Below are 23,989 nucleotides of genomic sequence, written 5' to 3' on the forward strand. Positions count from 1 at the left end.
CTTTCTCCTTCCATCCCTCTTCTACCATCACAGAACCTGTTCAGCTGTGAAATAAAACACATATGAGCTGAAAAGAGCTAAAATTTCAGGCAAGAACTCACATCCAGGTCACACACACAGTAGGAAGCAGAGGCCGCACCAATAAAGATTCAGCACTATAATTAAAGAACTTTTTAGTCTTCAAGATTTTAATTTAAACAGACACATCTACTATATTCTCAGCATATCTACAGCAAAGTTTACAGCCACTTTGTACCTGTTTTTCTCCCCCCAAATGGCTGAACATGATCTTTTTTTCCTCAGATTTGTTACCTTTTTTTTTTTGTTTTGTTTTTGTTTTGCAGTATATCCCACACCACAGCAGCTGGGGTTCTGTACACGCACAGCACACACCGAAAACAGCACAACTCCCAGCCCTGCTATTGCAATTTTTACAAGGAGAATCAAGACTGACGCAGCAGCCAAGTCCAAACAGCATTTCCCAAGATGTTGGGAGGGCAGTGCACTCATCACTTGCACTGGCAGCAGTGAACAGATACAGAGCACACACCACACAGTGCTGCTATCACGAAATGCAGGCAGTGCTGGGATACACCTTCCCCCCCTCCCCCTCCCACAGGAGCCTGGACACACAAGAGCACTCCCCAAGGCTGGAGCAAAGCACACACGAGACACCAGAATGCTGTACAGTGCAATTTGAAGTTCTATCCTATGCAACAGGAGTGCACTTCACCCAGTGCCACATTCAAAGAGTTAGATCAATACAATCAAAATACTGAAGGTACATAATTCCCTTATGAAAACTGTGCAAGTTAGTTCCTTTTCCCTTCTTTTTTTTTTTTTTTTTTTTTTCTTTTTTTTTTTTGGTAAATGGCAGAGTGTCCTCATTGACTGACCCCAAAATTTGGAGGTGGGGCCCTCAGTGTCCAGCTTGTTCCACAATTAGTGTGTGCAAAAGAGCAGAAGCAGGGGGTCAGCAGGGGTGTAAGGCAGTGGCACAGGGAAGAGCCAGAGCTGGGCACTGCCACAGCACCTGGAAGCTTGGGAAGACACTGGGAATCTGCAAAGGGGGTGTCAGGGACTTCAGGGGGGCAGGTGTCCCCCTCCAAGAGGGGGCAAATCCAACCCTGATAATATGTGATTAAATATGGGAGACGAGCAGGAAAGCAAAGAATCGGAGTGTTCCGCTGTGTTTCACACCAGCAGCCACCAGACTGGAGCCTGGGAAGCACTGGGAATGAATGGAAAGCTTAAGGGAGAACACGGCAGCAGCCTGACACGAGAGCTCTGTGAACTGTCCTCTCCCAGGAGGAGCTAAAACATCACATCTTGTCTCAACTCCATCACCTGCAACACCTCACAGGGCTGCTCCAGGTGTTTGCAGGGACAGGAGTTACGGAATGAACTCCTAGAGCTGCTCTGGGTGACCCCCAGCACTTCCACACAAAGGCTGGGATCCACCAAGCCAAGGCACACACAGCACTTGGGCGTGGATTCAGCCCTGAGACACGAGTGGAGGAGGGAGTAAATGCCAGCTCAGAGGGAATGTGCTGCCTTTTGTTGGCTGTCACAGCTGGTTTCCCAATTTCCTGGGATGCCTGCAGTTTGCAGGAGAGGCTGGAGTAGCCAGGCAATTAAGATCCCAAAAAACCCCATCTCTGCTCCTCTATTATTTAGCTCAATCTATAATTACTGTGTTAGGAAATTGCATAACCTTTAAGAGTGTTTTATGTATAGCCTACTACAGGGAAAACAGTGCCTTCTGAATCCTTCCCATCTGGCTGGGGATAATGGATTTCAGATGAAGAAATCCTGAAGTGGGCAGGGAAACACCACCCAGCGAGGTGCAGATCCCACAGACATGATTTTAAACAGTCATTTTTAAAGGGCTTATATTAACAACATACCCAGAGGTATCTCCAGCAGCCAGATCTGGAGGTGGGAAGAGGGAACAGCCAAATTGGGCCTCCCCTGTGATGCAGGACAGATCACCCTGAGCAGCATTCCCTGTGTCAGACTTGATTTAGTGAACAAAACCATCACTCTCCAAACCTGAAAAGAAATCAGTGTTACAAGGAGGGAGAATTACTTTTCTGCCTTAAGTGGTTTAAAAGGGACCTTGGTATTTTTTTTTTTCAGGACTTTAGGGCTAAGTTTAGCTTAGTCAAGAAGAAAATAATTAAGGAAATAAGGAGTGAACAAAAGGCATTAAGGTAGCACTTAATCACTGTAACATAATTTTATATTGCTTCCTTGGTTATAGGATTTTCTTAGAACATATTTAGTGGCCACATGATTTTTGCAGATCACTCTCCAGCTGCTTCTACAACAATTAAAGATCCTGCATTTTTACATTTATCTGTGTGAAAGTGGCTTTTAAATAAAGGCAGCTTCATTCCCCAAACTGGAAGCTCAACAGTTTCCAAAGAGAATACCACTGACCTACTGCAGCTCCATTTCAGTAACAGCAAGATTTCTGGATAATCCCAGCCACATGTGCTGCTGTTCATTCAACTCCTCTCAGTCCTGTCCATCCATGGAATCAAGCTGAGAAAATGACTATTTCAGACCTACTCTCACCTGTCTTTTGAAAGGAGAAAAAAAAAAATATCACTGAAGAAAACTCTGATTTTATAAAAGCATACTGAAGTTGCAGGAACAGGAAGAGCAGCTACAAAATACAAAGTTAAATGGAAAAAAAAAAAAAAAAAAAAGCTTATCCCTAAAGTCTTTAAGTAGTTTTAGCAGCTAGAAATCATCTAAACTGAGCATTTCTGTAGTGTGATGGCCCCTTTATCTGCAGCAGATCTGTGAGGTCACCTGAACTTCCAACTTCTGCTTTTTTGAGGTTTCACAACATGGATATAAGAGCACAAGAGGGAAAAAGCACATCAGGTGGAGCAAAAGTGCTTTGCTGAGCTGCAGACGCAACACTGTGAACCTGGCCAGGTGTCCAAACCCAGCCAGGGGACTTGGAAATTCCCAGAAGGCAGCTTGGATCTGGGAAAAAGGACAGCTCTGAGCCCCTGTTCTGCAAGTGAACACCTCCAGCAGCTACCAAACCTTTTTTTGTTTTCCAGGTAGAACAAAAGAAGCTTGTTATTCCTTAGGAGATATTTATCCATGAGGGACAATTCCACCTGGAGGTCATGGCTTAAACATTAGCAGCAGAATCTCTACTTCGGTTCTGTATTGCACTGAGAAGTCTTGCTCTGGTTTGGTATTTAAATTCCTGCTCCCAAGCCAATGCTGAACACAAAAAACCCAAGTGTCAGATGTGAAGGTTACTGAGAGGATTGTGTAGACTGGCAGAAACTGTAGTTAGATTTTAACAATTTCTAGCTTTCCTAGGAAACTAAAGAACTAAGCTGCCTTACCTACTCTTGGAGAGAAAAGGTGCTTTCAGACAAAATGCTTTTACCTATCTACGTAGAACTCTGTATTTGAATCCTGTGAGTGTTTAGAGAGTTCAACAAACCCAGAAAAAGTCCAGAATAAATTGGAGACATCCTGTCTCTTGGCCCATCCTGGTCATCCACACAGTTGGAGGTAAAGAGTTCCAGCTCCTGCTGACACTGTACGCAACTCTGAGACAGAGAAGCTGCCAAGAGGGGACACCGTGCCCAGCTGTGTCTTCTGTAAACAAAACAAAAACGCCTCCCAGGAGAGCAGGGAGGTTCATAGTGTGAAGGTTTCAGCAGTGGGAGGGCTGAGGGGCAGCTGGACCCAAGGGCTCAGCAACACATGCACTTTTCCACGTTCAGTCTTTAGCGTAGAGGGGGCTGGAAAGGAAGGAGCTGAGGCAGAGCCCAGGCAGCTCACAGGTTGCCCTGCGCCCTCTCAGCCGCCTCAATCTCTGCCAGGTGCCTCCTCAACACCTTCACCTTGTCCTGGAGTTCCTTGTTGTATTTTATAATCTTGATCATTTCTTCCTGGGCTTCCTCCAGGTACTGGGAAGGCCTGTTCCACCGGAGGAAGACACCTGAAAGCCCAGGGCACACAGGTCACGAGGGTTTCTTGTTACAAGGAGTTCATATTCCATCAGTTTACACGTTCTTCCTCTGCCCTCCCCCCCCAACCAGCCATTAAAAATACTGATCCTCCTCTCCAAGTTCACCATTCTATTAGGCAAATTATAATTCTATCAATAAAAGGAAAAATGAAGGGGTTTCATTCTTTTCCTCATATCCTGATCAGACCCCTCCATGTCTCCCCCCTTCCACAACAGACCGCTTTGCCTCACTGTTGCCAACTCTTCAGCACCCACGGGACGGAGAAAGTTCCTGCAGCAGGGAACCCACTGCACATGGATTATCCAAAAAGGTCAGGAGAAGCTTTTTACAAGCAGCCCCAAAGCAAACATTGTCTGCAACAGGAAGATCAAGCCTGGCTTACCTGCCCAGAGCTGCAGGCTCTGTGGGGCCACGGCGGGCCAGATGACCAGGCTGTTGGCCTCGTAAATGGGATTCTGGAATTTGGTCAGCTCTTCCTTCCTGTTCACCCAGGACCACAGGGACATGGTCTTTTGAGGCAGCTTCAGTTTAGCCCTAAGAAACCCACAGGAGCAAGTTAGTTTTGTACCCTTTGACCTGTAAAGACTGTTTTAGTCAGAACCACACAGACTAGAAGGCCGCAAGTTTCTCAACGTGCCACTAGCCCAGATAATTCAGGCTAATCCCTCACCATCGTGGTGCAAACCTAAACAAATTTCCTCAACCTGGCTGATAACCATTAGTTTTGAATAAAAGATGGGGAAATAACATCTGTAAGTTGTGTGGAAGTCGTCTGCCTGCTGTCCAGGTGAAGGATCAGTCACCTCCCCACAGTGGATCGAGTGCCAGGTTTTGAAAGGGATTTAATTCCTGTGTTAAGGTAGAACTGAGAAGTGGGATGGGTCTGCATCAGGGAAGGATGGAAATGGAATTCTTGAGTACATGAAAGCAGTGTTACTGCTGGAACTGTGCAATGGGCACATCTGACAGGTCCCTCTGGTGGCAGGAAGGATCTAAGCACATAAGGCAAGCAGTGCTGTTTTTCTGGGGCAACCCCACCACAAGGAGTTACACAGGGATCTCTATTCCTTAGATTGCAGCAAATATCCTGCCTGCACTAGCAAATTGAACTGCCAGCCAGGAGGAGATTCACCATCCCTGTGAATGCTTCAGACAGCACAAGCTTCACATCAGACTTCAAACCCCCTCTGTGCTCTCAGGCTGACGGGCTCGGATGTGACAGGCAGGTTATTACATGTAACATCCAATACTCTTCCAAATTCCATCTTATTGGTTTCAAGTCTAACCTGGTTTTGCAGATGACTAGTTCAGCAGCCCTGCAGAAGGCAGCAGGGTCTCTTCTAAGCCAAGATTAAGGGCAGAGAGGTTTATAGGAAGCTTTAAATTGCCTTCCTTATCTGTAATATCAGCTCAGTTTTTCCCTTCATGTTCAGTTAAGCAGGAGATCATCAGACGTGGTCTTGCTGGAGTCAGGAGTCCTGAGGGCAGAACTGCCAACCTCAAAACAGGAATCCAAACCTTTCTGGCAGCTGTGGGAGGTTTCAGTCCTCCCCTCTGTTTGCTACTCTCAGCAGCCCCACTCAGGGCTGGACCTGGGGGTGTCAGGACCACCAGGCTATGGAGTCATGTTCCTCCCTGACAGGTAAGGACCAGACTTGCCAGCTTTGGCTTCTCATGCCTTGGCCTTCTCCTCCAGGCCTGCGTGGACAAGTTTTGCTTCCCACAGCCATGACTCATGTCAAGCTCCAGCTGTTTATTCTTTTATGGAAGAGTTTCTGTGTCAGAGACTACATAAACTGGGGATGGGTGGGGATTTTTGGCCAGGTTGGAGCAACCTGGTCTAGTGGAAGATGTCCCTGCCCAGGGCAGGGAGCTGGAACGAGGTGATCTTCAAGGTCCCTTCCAATCCAAACCATTCCATGATTTTTTGTCAGACACAGCCCAATATTTAAAGGGTTCAAATCAAGCATCCTTACCAACCTTTCGCTTTCGTTGTTTCCCAGGAAAGTCCCAAACTGGGAAGCATAAGCATGTTCAAAGAGCATGATGAGGAACTGTTCGTTGAACTCGAAGGAGCAAGGGAACTGCCGAAGGATCTGCCACACACAGTCCAGGAAGAGCAGGAACACCGGGGCCTCCCACTTCTGTTTGCTGTTGGAATAGGCTGACTGGGCACAGCGCTGCTGGAAAGGGTGACCAGCCTGTGGGAATCATCACACACAGAGCAGTGGGATGTGGGTACATGTGGCAAAAGAGTGTTTAGAGAGAGATAGTTCTGTCCATGTGACCGTGCTGTTATTGCTCAGGTATCCAGTAACAAGCTGCTGGTGACCATTATCCCCCTGTGCTGGCACTGCTGAGGCCTCACCTCAAACCCTGGGGTCAGTTTTGGGCACCTCGGGACAAGAAAGATATAGAGGGGCTGGAGCGTGTCCAGGGCAGGGAACAGAGCTGGGGAAGGGGCTGGAGCAGCAGGAGCAGCTGAGAGGAGCTGGGGGGGCTCAGCCTGGAGAAAAGGAGGCTCAAGGGGGACCTTCTGGCTCGGCAACTCCCTGGCAGGAGGGAAGAGCCAGGGGGTAGTCAGGCTCTGCTCAAGGGACAGGATAAGGGAAACAGCCTCAAACTGTGCCAGGGGAGGGTTAGATTGGGGATTAGGGAAAATTTCTTTATGAAGATGGTTGTCCGGCCCTGGCATAGTCCACCAGGGCAGTGGTGGAGTCCCCATCCCTGGAGGGATTTAAAAGCCATGTAGATGTGGCACTTGGGGACATGAGCTCAGTGGTGAGTTTGGAAGTGCTGGGGAATGGCTGGACTCAATGATCTTAGAGGGCTTCTCTACCCCTATCAATTCTGTGATTCCATGATTAATTTTCCTGCTTTTCCCAGCTGTGTGAACAGCCCTGTTATTGGATCAGGGAATCTGACCAAGAACAAACTGGTGTGGGTGCACTGAGGGACCAGACTGCAAAGGTACAAAGAGCAGAACTAAGGTTTTGTGGTTTAGTCTGCACAGGGCTCTGAAGAGATGGAAGAGATGGAACCTGGTCTGGGGAAAGGTGTCCCTGCCCATGGCAGGGGCGTGGAACGAGATGATCTTTAAGGTCTGTTCCACCCCAAACCTTTCTGTGGTAAGATATGTCCACCCTGAGCACACAAAACAGGCAGTTCTCCAAACTCAAAAAAACTGCCAGGAGAGGCAGAGGCCCCACAAAGTGCCAGAGGTACAAATGACTCAGGCAATGATGCTGCTCTGAGGACAAAGGCCGTTCACACCAAGCAGGGCTGCAACGAGGCCCAACCTGTTTGCCGCCTCTCAGGCTATTTCCCAATCCAACTGTCACTGGAACAGATTGTCCTTTTGTCCAGAGGTGTTTCTTACCTGCAGCCACTCCCTCACAACAAGAGACTCAAAGCCACGGATGGTCCTGCACCTTGGATCCAGGATAATCTGCGCCAGAGAAGTGACCTGGAGCGTGGAATCAGTTCCTTCAGTCCCATGGACTAACACTGATGCACCTTCCCTGGGAAAGAAAGAGGTGGGAAGGGACAAGAGTATGAATGAGCAGAACACATCCCAAGGGCATGCACGTCCCAGTGGATGCCATTACACCCCATGGACACCAGTGCTGACAATGCTGAGGTTTTGCTGGCTCTTTACCACCACATCCCTTAAGGAAGCATCCCACCTTCTCACCTGGGTCCTCACCAACACTAACCAGAGCTTTGCACCACGAAAGGCTCAGTTTCTTGCTAAGCAGTCTGGAAATCCAGACCCTTTGTCTTGATCTCCCAGTGAGATCTCCTTTGTGGTTCTCAGTCTTTTGGACTGGTGCCCCTGTGAGCTATAGCTGGGAAATGCAGCTCAAAATGAGCTTGTGTCATTCACTGTTTTGCTCATTACTCTCAGATCTTCCCATGAGCACTGAAATGAAGATGTATCACCACCCAGATGCTCTGCAAATCAGTACTATGAGGTTCTTGCTCAAACCTGGCTTTAATTTGGGCCTCAGCTGAGGTTCTCTACAACTTCCTGAAAAGAGGTCAGAGCCAGGTGGGGGACAGTCTTTTCTCCCAGGTAACAAGTGACAGGACAAGAGGAAACAGCCTTAAGTTGCAACAGTGGAGCTTTAAATTGGATATCAGGGAAAATATCTTCACTGAAAGAGTGGTCAGGCTTTGGATCAGGCTGCTCCAACCCCCATCCAACCTGGCCTTGGACACTTCCAGGGATGGGGCAGTCACAGTTTCTCTGGGCAACCTGTGCCAGGGCCTCACCACTGTCATTGCACAGAATTTCTTCCTAATATCTAATTTAAACTTTCCTTTCCTACCTAATCTCATCCTTTCTCTCCTCCTCTCACAGCAGTGACAGACGAAAGCACAACTCCAATGGCTGCCAACCTATTCCCTCTCAAAGTGGGGCACAGCAGGATAACACTATTTTCACCTTTCAGGCCCCAGACTTACAAGATGCTGCAGGATCTGCCCCAGCCATTCCCTGTCCCAGCCATTCCTGCTCATGGTAAATAATGGAACCATCCCTGTGAGCTCAGCTCTGACCTCCAGGCCCTGAGTGATGTAGGTCAGGAAAAGCAAATGATGAAATCAGCCACTGTCCCAACAAACCAGGACAGTTTCATCACTGATCTTTCTCATTAAACACGTGTAGGAAGGAATTTCAGATAAAAGTATTGATCCAGAGCAATCCTCTTCTGGCACAGTCAGTAATGAAAGCAGCACTGTCAGTGCTTTTGAAAAGCACAGAGCTCAGGTTTTAAATGCTCTGATGCCATTTTACCACTGAGACAGCATTCCAGCCTGCCTGTGTGCCTGCAGAACACGTTCTCCAGCTGGTATTGAAAAGCCAGGTTTTCCCTGAAGTTTGGGATGGGCTTTTCCTGCTCAGAGGCACAAATAAAACACATTTAAATCCTCCATCTGGCCTCACAAACCCCGGCACCTGACAGGGAGGTTTGGCTCTCCAGGTCTGAACACAAGTCAGCTGAGTCAGCAGGATTTGTGACAGAAATGTCAGGTTAAGAGAGGTCACAACCACTGAGGAGGGATGAGCAGGATTGCTTAGGGATAAAAATGCAAGAGGGGAAAAGCACTGGGCCAATTCCTGGGAAAAACAAGGAAATACCATTGGTTTAACCTCTGTAAGTGAGGTGGGGTATTGGAAACTTTCAGCTGAAAAGGAAAAAGGACTTTTTGAGAAAAAAATCAACCCTGTGTCCTCTCTTTACTCTCAAACAGCATTTCAGATGGGCACATTTTAAACTAAACCTTCAATAAAACAATCTACATCAGATTGGTTGCATCAGACATAGGAATACACCTCAATTACATAATTTAAAACCTATTCTTAGTGGAGACTGCCTCCCTCAGCATGATTTACTGGAGGAACGTTCCCTCAGCAGGATGATGAAACAGCATCTTGCACGGGGACGAGCCAGATCACAGAGGGCAGTTATTAATACTTCCAGGGATATTTAATGACCAAATGAATAGAAACTCACACCTTTCTGCAAGAGATTTACCTGTCAATGCACTGAGCAGCCAGACAAGCCGTGGTCAGGATCTCCTTGACATGAGTCAGCCAGTTGGAAGCTTCCAGTTTACTGAGCCAGCGGTCCATGTTGTGGGACTGGTCATTACAAGCTTCCACCAGTTTGATGAGGCTTTCCTGCAGGATATTAAACCTTTGGAAAAAGGAAAATGTTATTGAAAACATAAGAAGTAACAAAGGAACCAGGACATGGATTATTTAGTGCTCATATATTATGGTTCATTCATTCCTCTGTTTGATGCTTGTAGAGCTGTAAAATAATCAATACAAATTTAAGTTCAAGTAAAAACTTTAGAAGTAAAACCAAATACTTCAAAGTAACTGCCAGGAAATTCCTTAATTAACTCCTCAGGAGCTGGTCTATACAGTGATGAGGGGATTGACTGCTTTCCAATAGCTCCAGTTAACATTACTGCATCTAAATCTGTGTAGAAGGATTTCCCAAAATTCAGGTTAAGAGAAGTTGAACAAGGCCAGGCTACAAGCCTATTTAATTTAGTAACTTGTCTCCAAACGACCAAACAATATTAGATGTCCAGTGAAAAGTACTGGCTCATAGAATCACAGACTGGTTTGGGTTGGAAAGGATCTTAAAGCTCATCTCACTCCCAGTGGAAGGGACACCTTCCACTATCCCAGGTTGTACCAAGCCCTGTCCAACCTGGCCTTGAACACTTCCAGGGATGGGACAGCCACAGCTTCTCTAGGAAAATTCTCTGGATAAAAGTGGCCACTGCCACAGAACAAATCCTGCAGAAGTTTTCTGGCTCCTTCCAGTGCAAAGGGAACACAGGAAGACTGCAGTGTGGTTAAAGCTGGCACAGGGAGATGCCTGATGTCTGAAACCTGCAGCAGCTTGTTCAGAACAAGGAACTGAACCCCAAATAACCTTTATCATCCACACATCCTGATTTGGCCATAAAAGGAACTTGATCCTGCTGGCAGGAACCAGGACACACAGCTCTTCTCACAGAAGCAAACACTTCATGGAGCAACCCCAGCCCTGACAAAGCCAAGCCCAGGGGAGAGCCTGTGTGATTCCACTCACCTCTCGATGCCCTTGTGAATCCTCCTCCACTGGGGATAGTGGACTTCTTGCTCAAAGCCCCCTCCTTTGGCCCTGGCCTGCTGGGCCACATTCAAGGACCTGGTGTCAATGATGTAGCCACGTTTGCCAGGCCGGAGCGAGGCGTTGATCAGCTTCTCGTCCTCCTTGCAGCGCCTCCCGTTCGTACCTGTAAGGGGTTGGCTGCTTCTCATCATGATCTGGGGAGACACAAAACCAGGAATTAGGCATTGGAAAGGGAGGGGGGTGCAGATTAAAAGGCACCAATCATCTGAGCTCCAAGCCTTGCCCTGAATCTTTCAGGTTTTTTTAAGTCCAGTCCTTTGCAGGGACTGAATGTATTTAAAAAACAAACTAATTTTTTGAGTGACCATCTGGCAGGTAAAGTTCTAAATTACAGACACCATCTTAGGGGCTTTATCCCTTTAATTATGCCTGAAGTTCCATCTTCGTGAGCCTCTGAACTGGCTTCCTGCTGATGGCTCCTTTATAAACCTTGGAAGTGTTATAAACCCCTGGAGGTGTTCAAGGTCAGATTGGAAGGGGCTTGGAGCAATCTGGGATAGTGGAAGGTGTCCCTGGCCATGGCAGGGGTGTTGGAGCTGGATGGTCTTTGAGGTCCCTTCCAACCCAAACCATTCTCTAATCCTTTAAAGCCAACATTTTCAGGATGTCTCTTCCCAACTCTGTTCTTAAAATACTCAAATCATTCACGTGTTAAAGATGCCTCTTAGGGACAGTCTTCCCTCATGGATAAACTGATAAACCTTAAATCCACAGACTGATGAGCTGAGATTTCTCTTTAGTAAATGCTTTTCAATTCAGGAGCTCCCCAGCAGCTCAAATGCTCACTAAAGTATGAGGGCAGCCAGTCAGCAACCCCAAGAACGTTTGAGAACTGAGAGACAGGAGGGGAACACGAGGGACAAAGTTACTGTCACAAGTTCAAGTGCTCTGAGCCACACACTATTATATCCCTCACACCTGAAACATGCACAGTTTGGAGAGAAAACTGAGCAAATCTTCCTTTGATGGTTTTCAGCTGAGCTGAGAAAAAGCAGAAAGCACAACTGACATGGAGCTGGTGGGTGGCTGATTTTAAAGCCAGGCAAAAACCCAAGTTACTATTGAGTCAGACTAGACATCCTCTAATTCAAGGCTTACAGACCTTGCCAACAGGAGGTGAGAAGGCATTAGAGCATTTGAGGAGCCTGTATCAGGTTTAAAAGCTGCAGGCTGGACATCCCAACATCCTCAGAACTGGTTACATCAGCAAGAGACACAATCACCCAACAGTTTGATAGAGTGCATTTCTTAATTACAGTGTACCAGTCACTCCATTAGACTTTGGATTGTCAAAAAGTGTGTGCAACACCAAGAATTTGCTGCTCCTGAATCATGTTGCACTGCCAGGCTCAGAGAGAACAGCTTGTTCTGATCCTCCTACCACAGGCACAGAGCAGAAGCAGCGCTGGCTCTGCTGTCACCACGATGTGACGAGGGCCCACCACTCAGACAGGACAATGTGGTTCCTGCCATCCCTCCCCGTGAAGCCTCTTGGCAGACAAAGCAACTCAGGGTGCCAGCAGTGCTTTTACAAATCTCATCTTGTTCTTCTTAACTGCTGTAAGCAGGCTCACGCCACGCACATTCCCAAACAAGCACATTAATGGCTATTTCTGGGATGGAGATGACTCATTCCATCCCCCAGAACCAGCTTCACTGCAGCCGCCGAGAAAGTCGGAAAATCAACCAGGCAAACATCACAAACTGTGCTAATTCCAGAGCACAAGTCGCTTTTCCATGAAACAAACAGCTCCACACACTTCCCTCAGGAACAACCAGTAACCCAAGCCCAGCTCACCATCCCGTTCTTCTTGTGGTAGTAGCTGAGGACTGGGAAGCGACTGCCGTGGCGGAACGTGGCGACCTTCCGGAGCTCCTCGTCGGTGATGCACTTGGGGACAATGACAACTGGAGGGTAGGAGGGACACACAGAGAATTCCTTATTGATGCAGCTGAGACGCCACTCATCTGTCTGAAAAACACCAGAACACGCAGGCTTTGGGTCAGAAAACACATTATTAGAGCATTAAAACCAGGGGGGAAGGACTTCCACGTGCAGCATAAGGCACACACAGAGGGATACTGGTGATCTGCTCCATCTGCACCACAGGTGAAAGCTCAGTTGTCCTTTTACCATCCATTTATAGGTCTGTCGACCCATTAATTTTCCCTCAAATCCCTGATGCTCCCTGAAAACATCTCGTGGCAGCAGCTCCCAGACACTCGTTACCCAACACGCAGATAAAGCAATGGAGGAAGTGATCCGATGATTCTGGTTCTTGAGGTGCAGGATGGGAAAAACAGTTCCCTCTCTGGTTTATCCACATCCTCAAACAGCACCAAATAAGCCCAAGTGGTCAGAAATGGGTGATTGTGGCTTTAAATTATTTCACAGGCACAGACAATGTGGGAGATCCCAGAGCAACAATCAGCAAATCCAAGGGGCAGAAAGGTTGATTTAGATGCAGTAACATGGGCTCAACCCTCCATCTGTGCTGAAAGAAGAGTTCACAAGACAAAGGGGGCTGAGAAAGGCAGGAGTTTCCACCAACTCCAGATGTTGAAGCTGCCTTGAGGTTAAAATTGCAATTTAACACCCTCCAGCTTGGCTCTGTTACACAGCTCTTGCTCCCAAAGCACCTTCTGGAAGCAGCAGAGCACCCAAGGCCCAAGGTCTCACCCTCAGCTCCTGTTACGTAACTTTTGAGCTTCCAAGAGCCAAACCCTTGGGAAAGCAGTGCTGGATGTTGCCACCCTGCACCTCACAGGCACTTGGCATGAGAACTCGGGCACCCGATACCCAGGGTCAGACACAGCTCAGGGGAAAAGGTCAACAAGGAGCTCTGCAGGAGATCTCACAGAAATGCCATAAATCCTCTGCTCATGTGTCCACAGAAAGTGTCAGCCAGACAAAAAGGCAGAGGGGTAAAGCAGGCAGCACAGAAAGGAAGAGAAGAGCACAAATGAACCTGTGACAGGACACACAAAACCCCTCCTCAGCTGAGATCTGCTGGTTTAACATGCATTAATTGCAAATCTCTGATCAGAATTAGGTCTTTCTTCCTCTGTCCTTCCTTCCAGGGGCTTGCTACCTCTTGCCACGCACCTCCTGGCTGCTACCTGCTCGTACAAATCATCCTGACGCTGCTCCAGTGGAAAACTGAGATCAATTCACAAAGGTTTTCTGGTAGTGAAGTCCTTTCCATCAGATCAACAAGCTGATCTGACTCACAACACTGTCAGCAGCAGGAGCTCCGAGGCCTGGGATATGTGGCACTGGAGACAGTAAAACTGTCCTTTCTAGTGGCAATCTGAGAAAAAGATGCTGGGAAAACACACATTATGTGCATCAGGATCAGCAGCAGCAGCAAGAGCAGCAATTTGCTGCCTGTGTGCAGTGGCCCAGCTGGGCAGTTTTGCACCATAACCTTATTTCACTATTAATTAGCCTCAAAGCAGCCTCTCTGAACAGCTCCAGTTTACAGAAAGCAGAGCTTCTCCCAGATGCAAAGTCAAACTGCCTCTGGCCATCAGGTTATTATCAGGTTATCTCCAGCAGAGAAAAGTTCTGGATCACAAAAGGGATGTGGGCTGGTCACAGCTCCAGCTTTTAATGCACCAACAATGACATTTTTTATAAAACAATGATATTTTTATAGCTTTTTGGGGGGCTTCTGTGTTAATTTACATACAAAGGTGTGCAATCTGATTACAATGAAAAAAAATCTGTGTGGATTTGGAATATAAAACTGATAAATCCTCCCACCCCCCCCAGGATGTGGGGAAGGTGCAGCCAGAGCTCTGTCATGCATTTGAGCCTGGCTGTCGCTTGGTATCACCAGCATGAAAAGGAGTGGAAGAGCATCCCCTGATTTACCTCCCACTTTGGTAATTTAACCCTGCCCAGAACCTCCTCCCCTCCCCACTTATAACACGAGGCAGATGATCCTGTTACATCATCCAGTTGTAATTTACTGTTCCATGGGAAGGAGGAGGGGCCTGGCAGCAGTTGGCACCATTTGTCTTCCCCTGGCACAGCTCCTCCTGCAGAGCTCCCATTAACCTGTGCAGTGCCAGCTTCACCCTGCTGGAATAAACTCCATTCCTGGTTGTTTTGGGTTTTTTTTGGGGGGTAGGGCTGTAATTTGGGAGAAAAAAAATGGTCATTAGAGCTGGAAGAGGGAGGTAGCAGCAATTTAAGTCTGTGCAGCAGAGGGCCTGCAGTGGAAGGGAGGAGTGACTTCACCTTCAGCATCACCAGGTAAAACATGGATTAAGAGAGGGTAAAACTCAGAGAAAGCACAAAATCAACATTTAATTTTCCCAATGTGAGACCTGTTCTTTTAGGAATCAACAAAAGTTAAGGATAGAAGCAGCAAAGGACACTGAGCAGCCCGGAAAGGACTCCAGAAGAAGAAAAATGAGTATTTTCTCATTGCAAGATTAACTCTGGGATTTCTACTTTTCTTGTCCTAGTACTGTTTTAGAGAGATTGATTTCCAGAAGTCCAAGATATCTTTCATCCTAAAACTTAGAATTACCAGGAGAGGTTGTTTTCCATAAAACAGTAGGAAATAATTCAAGTTCTCCTAATAAAGCCTTAAAAAAAAAGTTAGGAAATCATCAAGGTCCTTGAGGGATCCTGCAAAGCAGCAATGGCAGAAGCCATTCCCAAGGAAAAAGCCCTGTTAGGGATAGATTGGGCATGGAAAAAGAGCATAACAGATGCAAAGATTGATGATTGTCTGATAAGAGCATAATATGGGTGACCCAAACCATTGTAAACTGAGCCCAAAGTCAGAAAATTGGGATTTTTTATATGAAGCTCCAATAAGAAGATAAAGCACAACTGAACTGTTCAGATTCCTGAGATGTTTCCTCCTCCAAAGGAGAAAGGGAAGAGTGAAAAAGGGGAGGAAGAAAAGAGAGAAAAAAAGGAGGAAAAGGGGGGAAAGAAAAAGGAGGAAAGGGAAAGAAAAAGGAGGAAAAGGGGGAAAGAAAAAGGAGGAAAAGGGGGGAAAAGAAAAAGGAGGAAAAGGGGGAAAGAAAAAGGAGGAAAAGGGGGAAAGGAAAAAGGAGGAAAAGGGGGAAAAGAAAAGGAGGAAAAGGGGGAAAAAGAAAAAGGAGGAAAAGGGGGAAAAGAAAAAGGAGGAAAAGGGGGAAAAGAAAAAGGAGGAAAAGGGGGGAAAAGAAAAAGGAGGAAAAGGGGGGAAAAGAAAAAGGAGGAAAAGGGGGGAAAAGAAAAAGGAGGAAAAGGGGAAAAGAAAAAGGAGGAAAAGGGGGAAAAAAAAAAGGAGGAAAAGGGAGGAAAGAAAAAGGAGGAAAAGGGGGAAAGAAAAAGGAGGAAAAGGGGGGAAAGAAAAAGGAGGAAAAGGGGGGAAAGAAAAAGGAGGAAAAGGGGGGAAAGAAAAAGGAGGAAAAGGGGGGAAAAGAAAAAGGAGGAAAAGGGGGGAAAAGAAAAAGGAGGAAAAGGGGAAAAGAAAAAGGAGGAAAAGGGGGAAAGAAAAAGGAGGAAAAGGGGGAAGAAAAAGGAGGAAAAGGGGGAAAGGAAAAAGAGGGAAGGGGGAAAGGAAAAAGAGGGAAGGGGGAAAGGAAAAAGAGGGAAGGGGGAAAGGAAAAAGAGGGAAGGGGGAAAGGAAAAAGAGGGAAGGGGGCAAAGAAAAAGGAGGGAAGGGAGGAAGAAAAAGGGGGAAAAGAAAAAGGAAGTAGGGAGAAAAAAAAAAAAAGGAGAAAAAGGGAAATAAAAAGAGAATGAAGGCTGAATTTTTTGGCAATAAAATACCGTTATGTTAATTATACTGTGAACGTACAAATTTCTCATGGCCTCTTCCCATAATTTTAGGAAACAATTTCCAGTTAGTTTGCAGTGTCCTGAAGTTGTGGGATTTGGCAGAAGAGAAATCTCTCAGCTCTTCTCTGACTGCTCAGAAAAAATAAGAAACCCTTGCACAAGCTCTGAATTCCATTCAGCCCCTCGCTGGTTATGCAGTAGAAGAATACAAAGAACTTCACATATCATCTAAGTTTTTAAAGTATTATCTGATTTTTTAAAAAAATTATGACTTTTACAGCTTTACTTTGCCATTAGAGAATGTGTCCATGTCTTAAAACAACTCTCCTGTGGCAGAGAAATGTGGGGTTAATACATTCCATGGATTTGACATGTGGGGGAAGGTCGGGGATAACAGACCCAGGTGGATGATTTAATGGAGAGGGGGAACCTCTGGAATTCTACTCGTTTAACTTATGGCAGGAAGAATTAAATCAGCCATTTACTTTTCCAGCCTTTCACATATGAAATACTTGTTCGACATATTTATCAGTTGTTCACGGAATGTAAATCATTTGAAGGTGGCATTTGACAACATTTTGTTAAAAATAAAAAAAATGAAGTTTTAAGGGTTAAAAGCCAAGAATTATTCACCAGCTGCCAGACATGGATATTTTAAAGAAATTAATTGCTGCTATAAAATAATAAGGATTTCAAATTTTAGTCTTACAAGGAGCAGGTGTTCAGAAAAGCAAGAGATCAAAAAATGCATTTTAAAAACTCTGAAAAAAATAAGGGAAAAAAAGCACATTAAGGGATCCATGTGTTGCTGGTTATGATAATAAGTCAGACTGTCTGTCTTTGGACAGTAGATGAAGATAAGACACATGAGAGTTCTCTAATTATGAGACAAAAATAGCCAGACCTCTGAACTCCTTTAATTTTCTGGTGATTTCACCACCTGAATCTGGCCAAGCTGATGATATTATTCAGTTATTAGTCCCAGGCAGGAAGTGATAGATGCTGCAGACAGGCTGGGCTGCAGATAAAAGAAAAGAAAAAAATCAATGTTCTTTGCTGCTGCACTAATGGATGTGGGCTCAGCAACCTGAGATGGTGGAGCAAGTGCTCTCATTGGATGGGAAACAAAGGCTTGGAACACAGAGATGCAAATCCAAGGAAGCTCCTGCAACCAAAATTCAGCATTCTAAAATTAAGTTTGAATAACAGGCAATGCCACAAGAACAATTCCTACCCAAAATAATGTCAACATGTACCACAATATCAACCAAAAATATCAACATGGCACCAAAACAATATCAACATGTGCTCAACAGCACCTGGAAAAAAGAGGACTGGAAGTTGCCTGCTCTCTAAACCTCCCTGAATATTTCTCCAGTATGAACTAGAGCTAAAAGGGCACTTTTATTATCTGGGCATTTTTACTGTCATCTTCCTGGACAGATAAGGAATCCTGAGCAATTTTATTAAAACATTAATTTCAATTAAGGGATTGACAAAGATTATTTCACTCCACTCCAGATACAAAGTCAAGTGAAGCAAACCCAGGCCAAAGGGCTTCAATTTGTTGTTTTAATAAAGAGAGTCATTCCCAAAGGCCAAAAACATTTCCTACCTTTGTGTCCTCACAGATAAATTTTAGAAAGTCCTCAAACTTCCACTTGTACGACACACAAATGCCTGCTGTTCACAGAGTGTTTGAACAACACCCATTTCTCACCCAGGCAACAGATGAATTTTTTTACCATCCAGGATTTTCAGTTCAGCCACTGCTGGGTGAAATCCTTCAGGGAACACCCAAGTGCCTGTGGAAATCCTCCCCATCCCACTCACCACTGAGCTGAGGAGCTCAAACTCCTGGTCGGGCAGGAAGGAGCGCCAGCCGTCCTCCAGCACCTCGAACATGGGCCGGTAGAAGAAGGGATACAGGAGGGTGACAGAATCCAGGGTGGAAAGGACCTGGGAGGATCAGAGACAGCATGGAATCATGGAATGGGTTGGGTTGGAAGGGAACTTGAAGCTCATCTCGTTCCAACCCCTGCCATGGGCAGGGACACCTCCCACTAGCCCAGGTTGCTCCAAGCCCTGTCCAGCCTGGCCTTGGACACTTCCAGGGATTCAGGGGCAGCCACAGCTTCTCTGGGCAACCTGTGCCAGGGCCTCACCACCCTCCCAGACAAGAATTCCTTCCCAATATCCCACCTAATCCTGCCCTCTGGCAGTTTGAAGCCATTCCCCCTTGTCCTGTCACTACATGATTATAGTATGATTCCTGATGCTTCAGCAGAACGAGCTTCCCAAATTCTGTGGCAAGATATGGGCTTAAGGAAAGTAGTTTCAGGGGGGTTTTAATTAGAAAAAAAAACCCCAAACCTAGAGGCAAACTCCATGATTTTAACAATTGTCAGAAATCATAGAATGGTTTGGGTTGGAAGGGACCTTAAAGCTCATCCAATTCCAAACCCCTGCCATGGGCAGGGACACCTCCTGCTATCCCAGGGTGCTCAGAGCTCCATCCAACCTGGCTTTCAACACTCCCAGGGATGGGGAATCCACAGCCTCTGGGAAATACCCTGGAATTTTCCTTTCCCTTACCTAACACCAATGAAAACCTCCCTAACTGGAGACACAAAGCTGTTGAGGTGAGATCAAGGTCTGCTGAGGAACCCTCACCTCGATGGAGCTGGCGATGTTCAGACATTCCTCCATCCCAGGGATGTCCAGCTGGATGGTCCTCAGGTCTTTGCACTTTATGACGATGGTGCCCAGCGATCCCACGAACCTGCAGCAGGACATGGAACAGGAGCCTCATCAGAACAGGATCTGGGAGGTGTGAGGGGGATGTTACAGCTCTCCCCACCACAAATTCCTGCAAGGCAAAACTCCCATTAGCAGCAATTTTTCTCCAATGCCATCCTGCAAAAAAAAAGAAAGATACAAAACCAAGCTGATATTTGGTATAAGCTTGTTTTTATTTTAATTTATTCCATCCTTGTGCTATGGAGTGGAAGTATAAGTATCACACCACTGTGAGGGTGACAGGACAAGGAGGAATGGTTTTAAACTGCCAGAGGGCAGGAAAGATGGGATATTGGGAAGGAATTGTTGGCTGTGAGGGTGGTGAGGCCCAGGCACAGTTTTCCCACAGAATCTGTGGCTGGCCCTGGATCCCTGGAAGTGTTCAAGGCCAGGTTGGAGCAACGTGGGATATTGGGAGAGGAAATAAGTGGCAGGGGGCGAAACAAGGTCATCTTTATGCTCCCTTTCATCCCAAAGCAGTCTGGGATTTCTGATTTAACAAGGAAGTTTGGATTTACCCTGCACATTTCAGGGAATGAAGGTCTTATCCCCCACCACTGGTTACAAACCCAGGGAGTCCAGAAAAACCTCTGGTTCCAACCCAAACCCAGCTCCCAGACGCCCTCCCCAGTCCTAATCCAGCTGCTTAAAGAGCTACAACAGCTCAAGGAGCAGTTTGATCATCTGATAAATCTGAAAAAACCACTGTTTTGTACAAAAAAAACCCTCTTACAAAGAGATTTTCTGAGCCTGGCACAACGTTGTGCACTAAAAACCTGCAGCAGGGCCAGGCTGGGCCTTTCTAAACCCTTTAGTGAGCTGAGAGTCTCGTCATTCCATCCTCTCCAGCACTGGGAAAACGCTCTTATCCCTTCAAATGGCAAAGTTTCACTCCCACAAAGCTACTCAGGAGAACCTCCTGGAAAATAAGGGCTGTGAGTACCTGCAGAGTAATTCTGTAGTAAATCAGGTGCTGAGCCAGCAATCCCTCCTCATAACTCCATGTTCCTTCCTTATTTGGGATTAACTTCCACTGCAACTGCAGCTGAGCTCATAAAAAATTTAAAAACTGAAGGGAAAGCTTGTAAATATTAATTTTCAAAATGGAGCTTTAGTACAGGGAGTAACAGGGATGAGGCCAAACCACCCTGAGGACTCAGCAGCGCTCCACGGGAACACATTCCCTGAGTTTCCCACCTCTCTGCTCCTTTCCCACCTCAGAAAAATCAACTTGAGCAGCAACAGATTTAATCAGCATCCAGCAACTCCCCCCATTCCAGACTCTTTGCCAACTTGGTGGGTTTTAATTGCTCCTGCTTGATTTTTCCAGAGAAATCCGTTCCACCAGATTTCCTTAAAAGGCAAGAAAAATGGGAAGGACCTTGGAATTAATTTAAAAAAATAAATAAATTATGATGAGGGAGCTGAAACAGCAACAAGTGAAGGAGCAGAAAACCAGGTGAGATGGGGAGGGAAGGGTGATGGGGCAGCTGAAGTAGAAATGAGGTAAAAAAAAAAACAAACCAAATCTCTGAAGTTTCTGTAATAAAAAGGGGGTGGGGAAGAAAAATAACGGGAGTGCTGCAGCTCAGCAACTCAGCTTAACCACAAAAATACATTGTTAAAGGGTTATTGATTGCCACGAGGAGCTGGAGGAGCAGCAGGAGGTGGATTCAGGGGTGAGAAATTCCCTCAGGTTTGGGGGGTGACACAAAGCAAATCCCTCCGCCAGCGCTCTGACTTCCACCCCCTTTGCAAAGGAGAGGGGAGAGGAGGTGGTAAAAATGCAAAGGGGGTGGTAAAGTTGCATTATTTAGAAATGATGGACAGTGTTTCAAGTGTTATTGAAGCATTCAAGGGTTACTGATGGATCCACTGAATAATTTAACACAGAGCAAAAGCGTTCGAACACACGAATTTGGACTCTCCATACGACCAAAAAAAATTAACCTTTAAGACGCAACAGCCAAAACGAACATCCAAACAGAAGGAAAACCCTGCCCTGTGCCCTCACAGGTACATTTAGGGTGGAAAAGAGCTCCGGGATCGTCGAGGCCAATCTATAATTTGGGACCACCACCTTGTCACCCAGACCGTGCACTGAAGCCACGTCCAGCCTTTCCTTAAACACTCCCAGGGATCGAGGATTCCACCCCCTCCCCCGGGCAGCCCCTTCCCGTGTCTACCAACCCTTTCCGCGTGGAAATTCCTCCTGATGCCCGACCTCAACCTCCCCCCGCGGCGCAGCCTGACCCCAGCGCCCATCCCCACGCGGACCCGGGACAAGCAAACCTCCCAACGCCCTGCGGGCCGCACCTCTTCTCGCAGGAGTCGATGTTGGAGTGGAGCAGCCACAGCTCCTCGGCGTTGTCGCGGCGGCGGGACGAGAAGATGAGGTGGTGGCCGGTCAGGCACAGCGTGCCCTCCACGGCCGCGTGGAACGGCCGGTGCAGCACCACGTTGTCGGCGCGGGGCGTCTTGATCAGCTCGGCGAACTCCATGGCGTGGGAAAGGAAGGGAAGGAGGGAAAAATCACCGGGAAAAAAAACCCGCTGGGAAAACAGGGCAAGGGATGGTGGAGGCGCCGGGGAGGGTCTGCGCGGCCCCGCCCGCGCGGGAAGGGGCATAACCCGCGGTGGTCGCGGCTCTCGGGGGGTGGAGGAGGATGAGGGGAAGGGAGGGGAGGGGGATGAGGGGGAGGCCCTCACAGGGACCCCCCTTGGCCCTCAGGGCCCGGAGTGGGGTGGAGCGGGGAGACCCTCGAGGGGGGTCAGAGCGGCGGGGAAGCCCCTGAGGGGAGAGAGGAGGCAGCCCCGGGACTCCCCGGATTCCCAGGACGCCCCCGGATTCCCAGGACGCCCCCCGGGATTCCCGGGAGCCGCCGGCGGAGCGGGACGGGAAAGGCCGGAAGCACCTCCCCTGTCACGTGACGCCGCCCGGACCAATCCGCCCTGGAGGAGATGGTGTGGCGGGAAAAGGGCCCGGCGCGCCCCGAGAGCCCCGCGAAAAGAGTTCCGGGGGGATCACGGGGAATGGAAGAGGGGCGGGGCGAGGGGCGGGGCTTGGGAGAGAGGCGGGGCCTGGAGGGCGAGAGAGCCAATGGGAAATGGGATTACGTGGGGGCGGGGTTTGTGGAGGGGAGGGGCGAAGAGGGCGGGACAGGAGTGGGCGGGGCTCGATGGTTGGGCGGGGCTTCGTTTGGGCAGGGGGCGGGGCTTGGGGAAGGAGGGGCGGAACGGAGCGGGAATGGGAGCGGGAATGGGAGCGAGAATGGGAGAGGGAATGGGATCAGGAAGGGAGCAGGCAAAGGAGACGGATTGGGAGCGGGCTGGGAGAGGGAATGGAGCGGGAATGGGAGCGGGAAGGGAGAGGGAATGGAACGGGAATGGAGTGGGCAGGGAGAGAGAATGGAGCGGGAATGGGAGCGGGCAAGGGAGAGGGAATGATGTGGGAATGGGAACGGACAGGGAGCGGGGATGGAGCGGGCGCGCAGGGAGAGGGAATGGATCGCGACAGGGAGCAGGAATGGAGTGGGAATGGGAAGGGGCAAGGGAGCAGGAATGGACTGGGAATGGAGCGGGCAGGCGGCGGGAATGGAGTGGGAATGACAACAGACGGGGAACGGGAATGGAGCAGGAATGGAGTGGGCAGGGGAAAAGGAATGTGGGGGCAATGGGAATGGCAGGGAAAGGGAGAGGGAACGGGCAGGGGGGCGGAAAAGGAGCGGGCAAGGAGCAGGAATGGCCTGAGAAGGGAGCGGGGATGGAGCGGGCAGGGATGGAGCAGGATCCCAGCGCCCCAGCCCGGGGCAGTGGGGCAGGGCCGGGGTCGGTGCCCGCCGGGGCAGCCGCGGTTTGGGTCCAAAACCTGCGGGGATGGAGCAAACTCATCCCCAGGTCCCGGCTGAGCCCGGCCCGGCCGAAAATACGGAGAAACAGCCAAAAATTCGGCCCGGCCACCCCACACGTGTGTTCTGAAATCCCCCTCGGGCTCTTCCCCAACAACACCCGGCCCTGGCAGGGGGACTGTCCCCTCCAGCTGCCCCCTTTTTAGGGACCCCAGAGCCCCCTCCAGGCTGGGTGAGCACCCAGCGGTTCTGTTTCCATCATGGAATCACGGAATGGTTTGGGTTGGAAGGGAGCTTAGAGCTCATCCCATTCCATCCCCTGCCTTGGGCAGGGACACCTTCCACTAGCCCAGGTTGCTCCAAGCCCTGTCCAACCTGGCTTTGGACACTTCCAGGGATCCAGGGGCAGCCACAGCTTCTCTGGGCAACCTGTGCCAGGGCCTCACCACACTCACAGCCAAGAATTCCTTCCCAATATCCCATCTTTCCCTGCCCTCTGGCACTTGTAAGCCATTTCCCCCAGTCCTGTCCTTCCAGACCCTTATCCCAGGTCCCTCTCCAGCTCTCCTGGAGCCCCTTTAGGCACTGGAAGTTCTGACATAACATCCTGCAGCCAGTGGTGAGGATGCAGGTCAGGTGTGCATAAAACCAAGTGCTTTTCCCCTCGATTATTATGGTAAAAGACCTCTGTTAAGAAGGTCTGAAAGGTCAGGCACAGCTCAAAACCAAATGTCCCCACTGAATTTATTGACAGAGTCATGTGAGGGATGCCCATCCCTGGAAGTGTTCAAGGCCAGGCTGGATGGGGCTTGGAGCAACCTGGCCTGTTGGGGTTGGA

The 23,989-nt window shown here is 48.3% G+C and overlaps 1 protein-coding gene across 2 annotated transcripts; it reads right to left on the bottom strand.

The window, feature by feature from the left end:
* Positions 1-166: 166 nt before the first annotated feature.
* Positions 167-22,214, bottom strand: MTMR9 (myotubularin related protein 9). 2 transcript variants are annotated; one of them, XM_050314765.1, is made up of 10 exons: positions 21,621-22,214; positions 19,179-19,287; positions 18,339-18,464; positions 12,513-12,686; positions 10,631-10,848; positions 9,554-9,715; positions 7,393-7,534; positions 5,994-6,214; positions 4,396-4,547; positions 167-3,982 (listed from the first exon to the last, which is right to left on the bottom strand). In XM_050314765.1, the coding sequence occupies exons 1-10, from the start codon at positions 21,929-21,931 to the stop codon at positions 3,819-3,821; spliced, it is 1,779 nt and encodes a 592-aa protein (XP_050170722.1). In that variant the 5' UTR covers positions 21,932-22,214; the 3' UTR covers positions 167-3,818. The 2 variants fall into 2 exon arrangements, with proteins under 2 accessions (XP_050170722.1, XP_050170723.1); XM_050314766.1 differs by having other exon boundaries at positions 19,179-19,374; positions 21,621-22,213.
* Positions 22,215-23,989: the final 1,775 nt, after the last annotated feature.

Source organism: Myiozetetes cayanensis, unplaced genomic scaffold (genome assembly GCF_022539395.1).
Source record: "Myiozetetes cayanensis isolate MyiCay16 unplaced genomic scaffold, myiCay2020 scf2-11, whole genome shotgun sequence".
Lineage (NCBI taxonomy): Eukaryota > Metazoa > Chordata > Aves > Passeriformes > Tyrannidae > Myiozetetes > Myiozetetes cayanensis.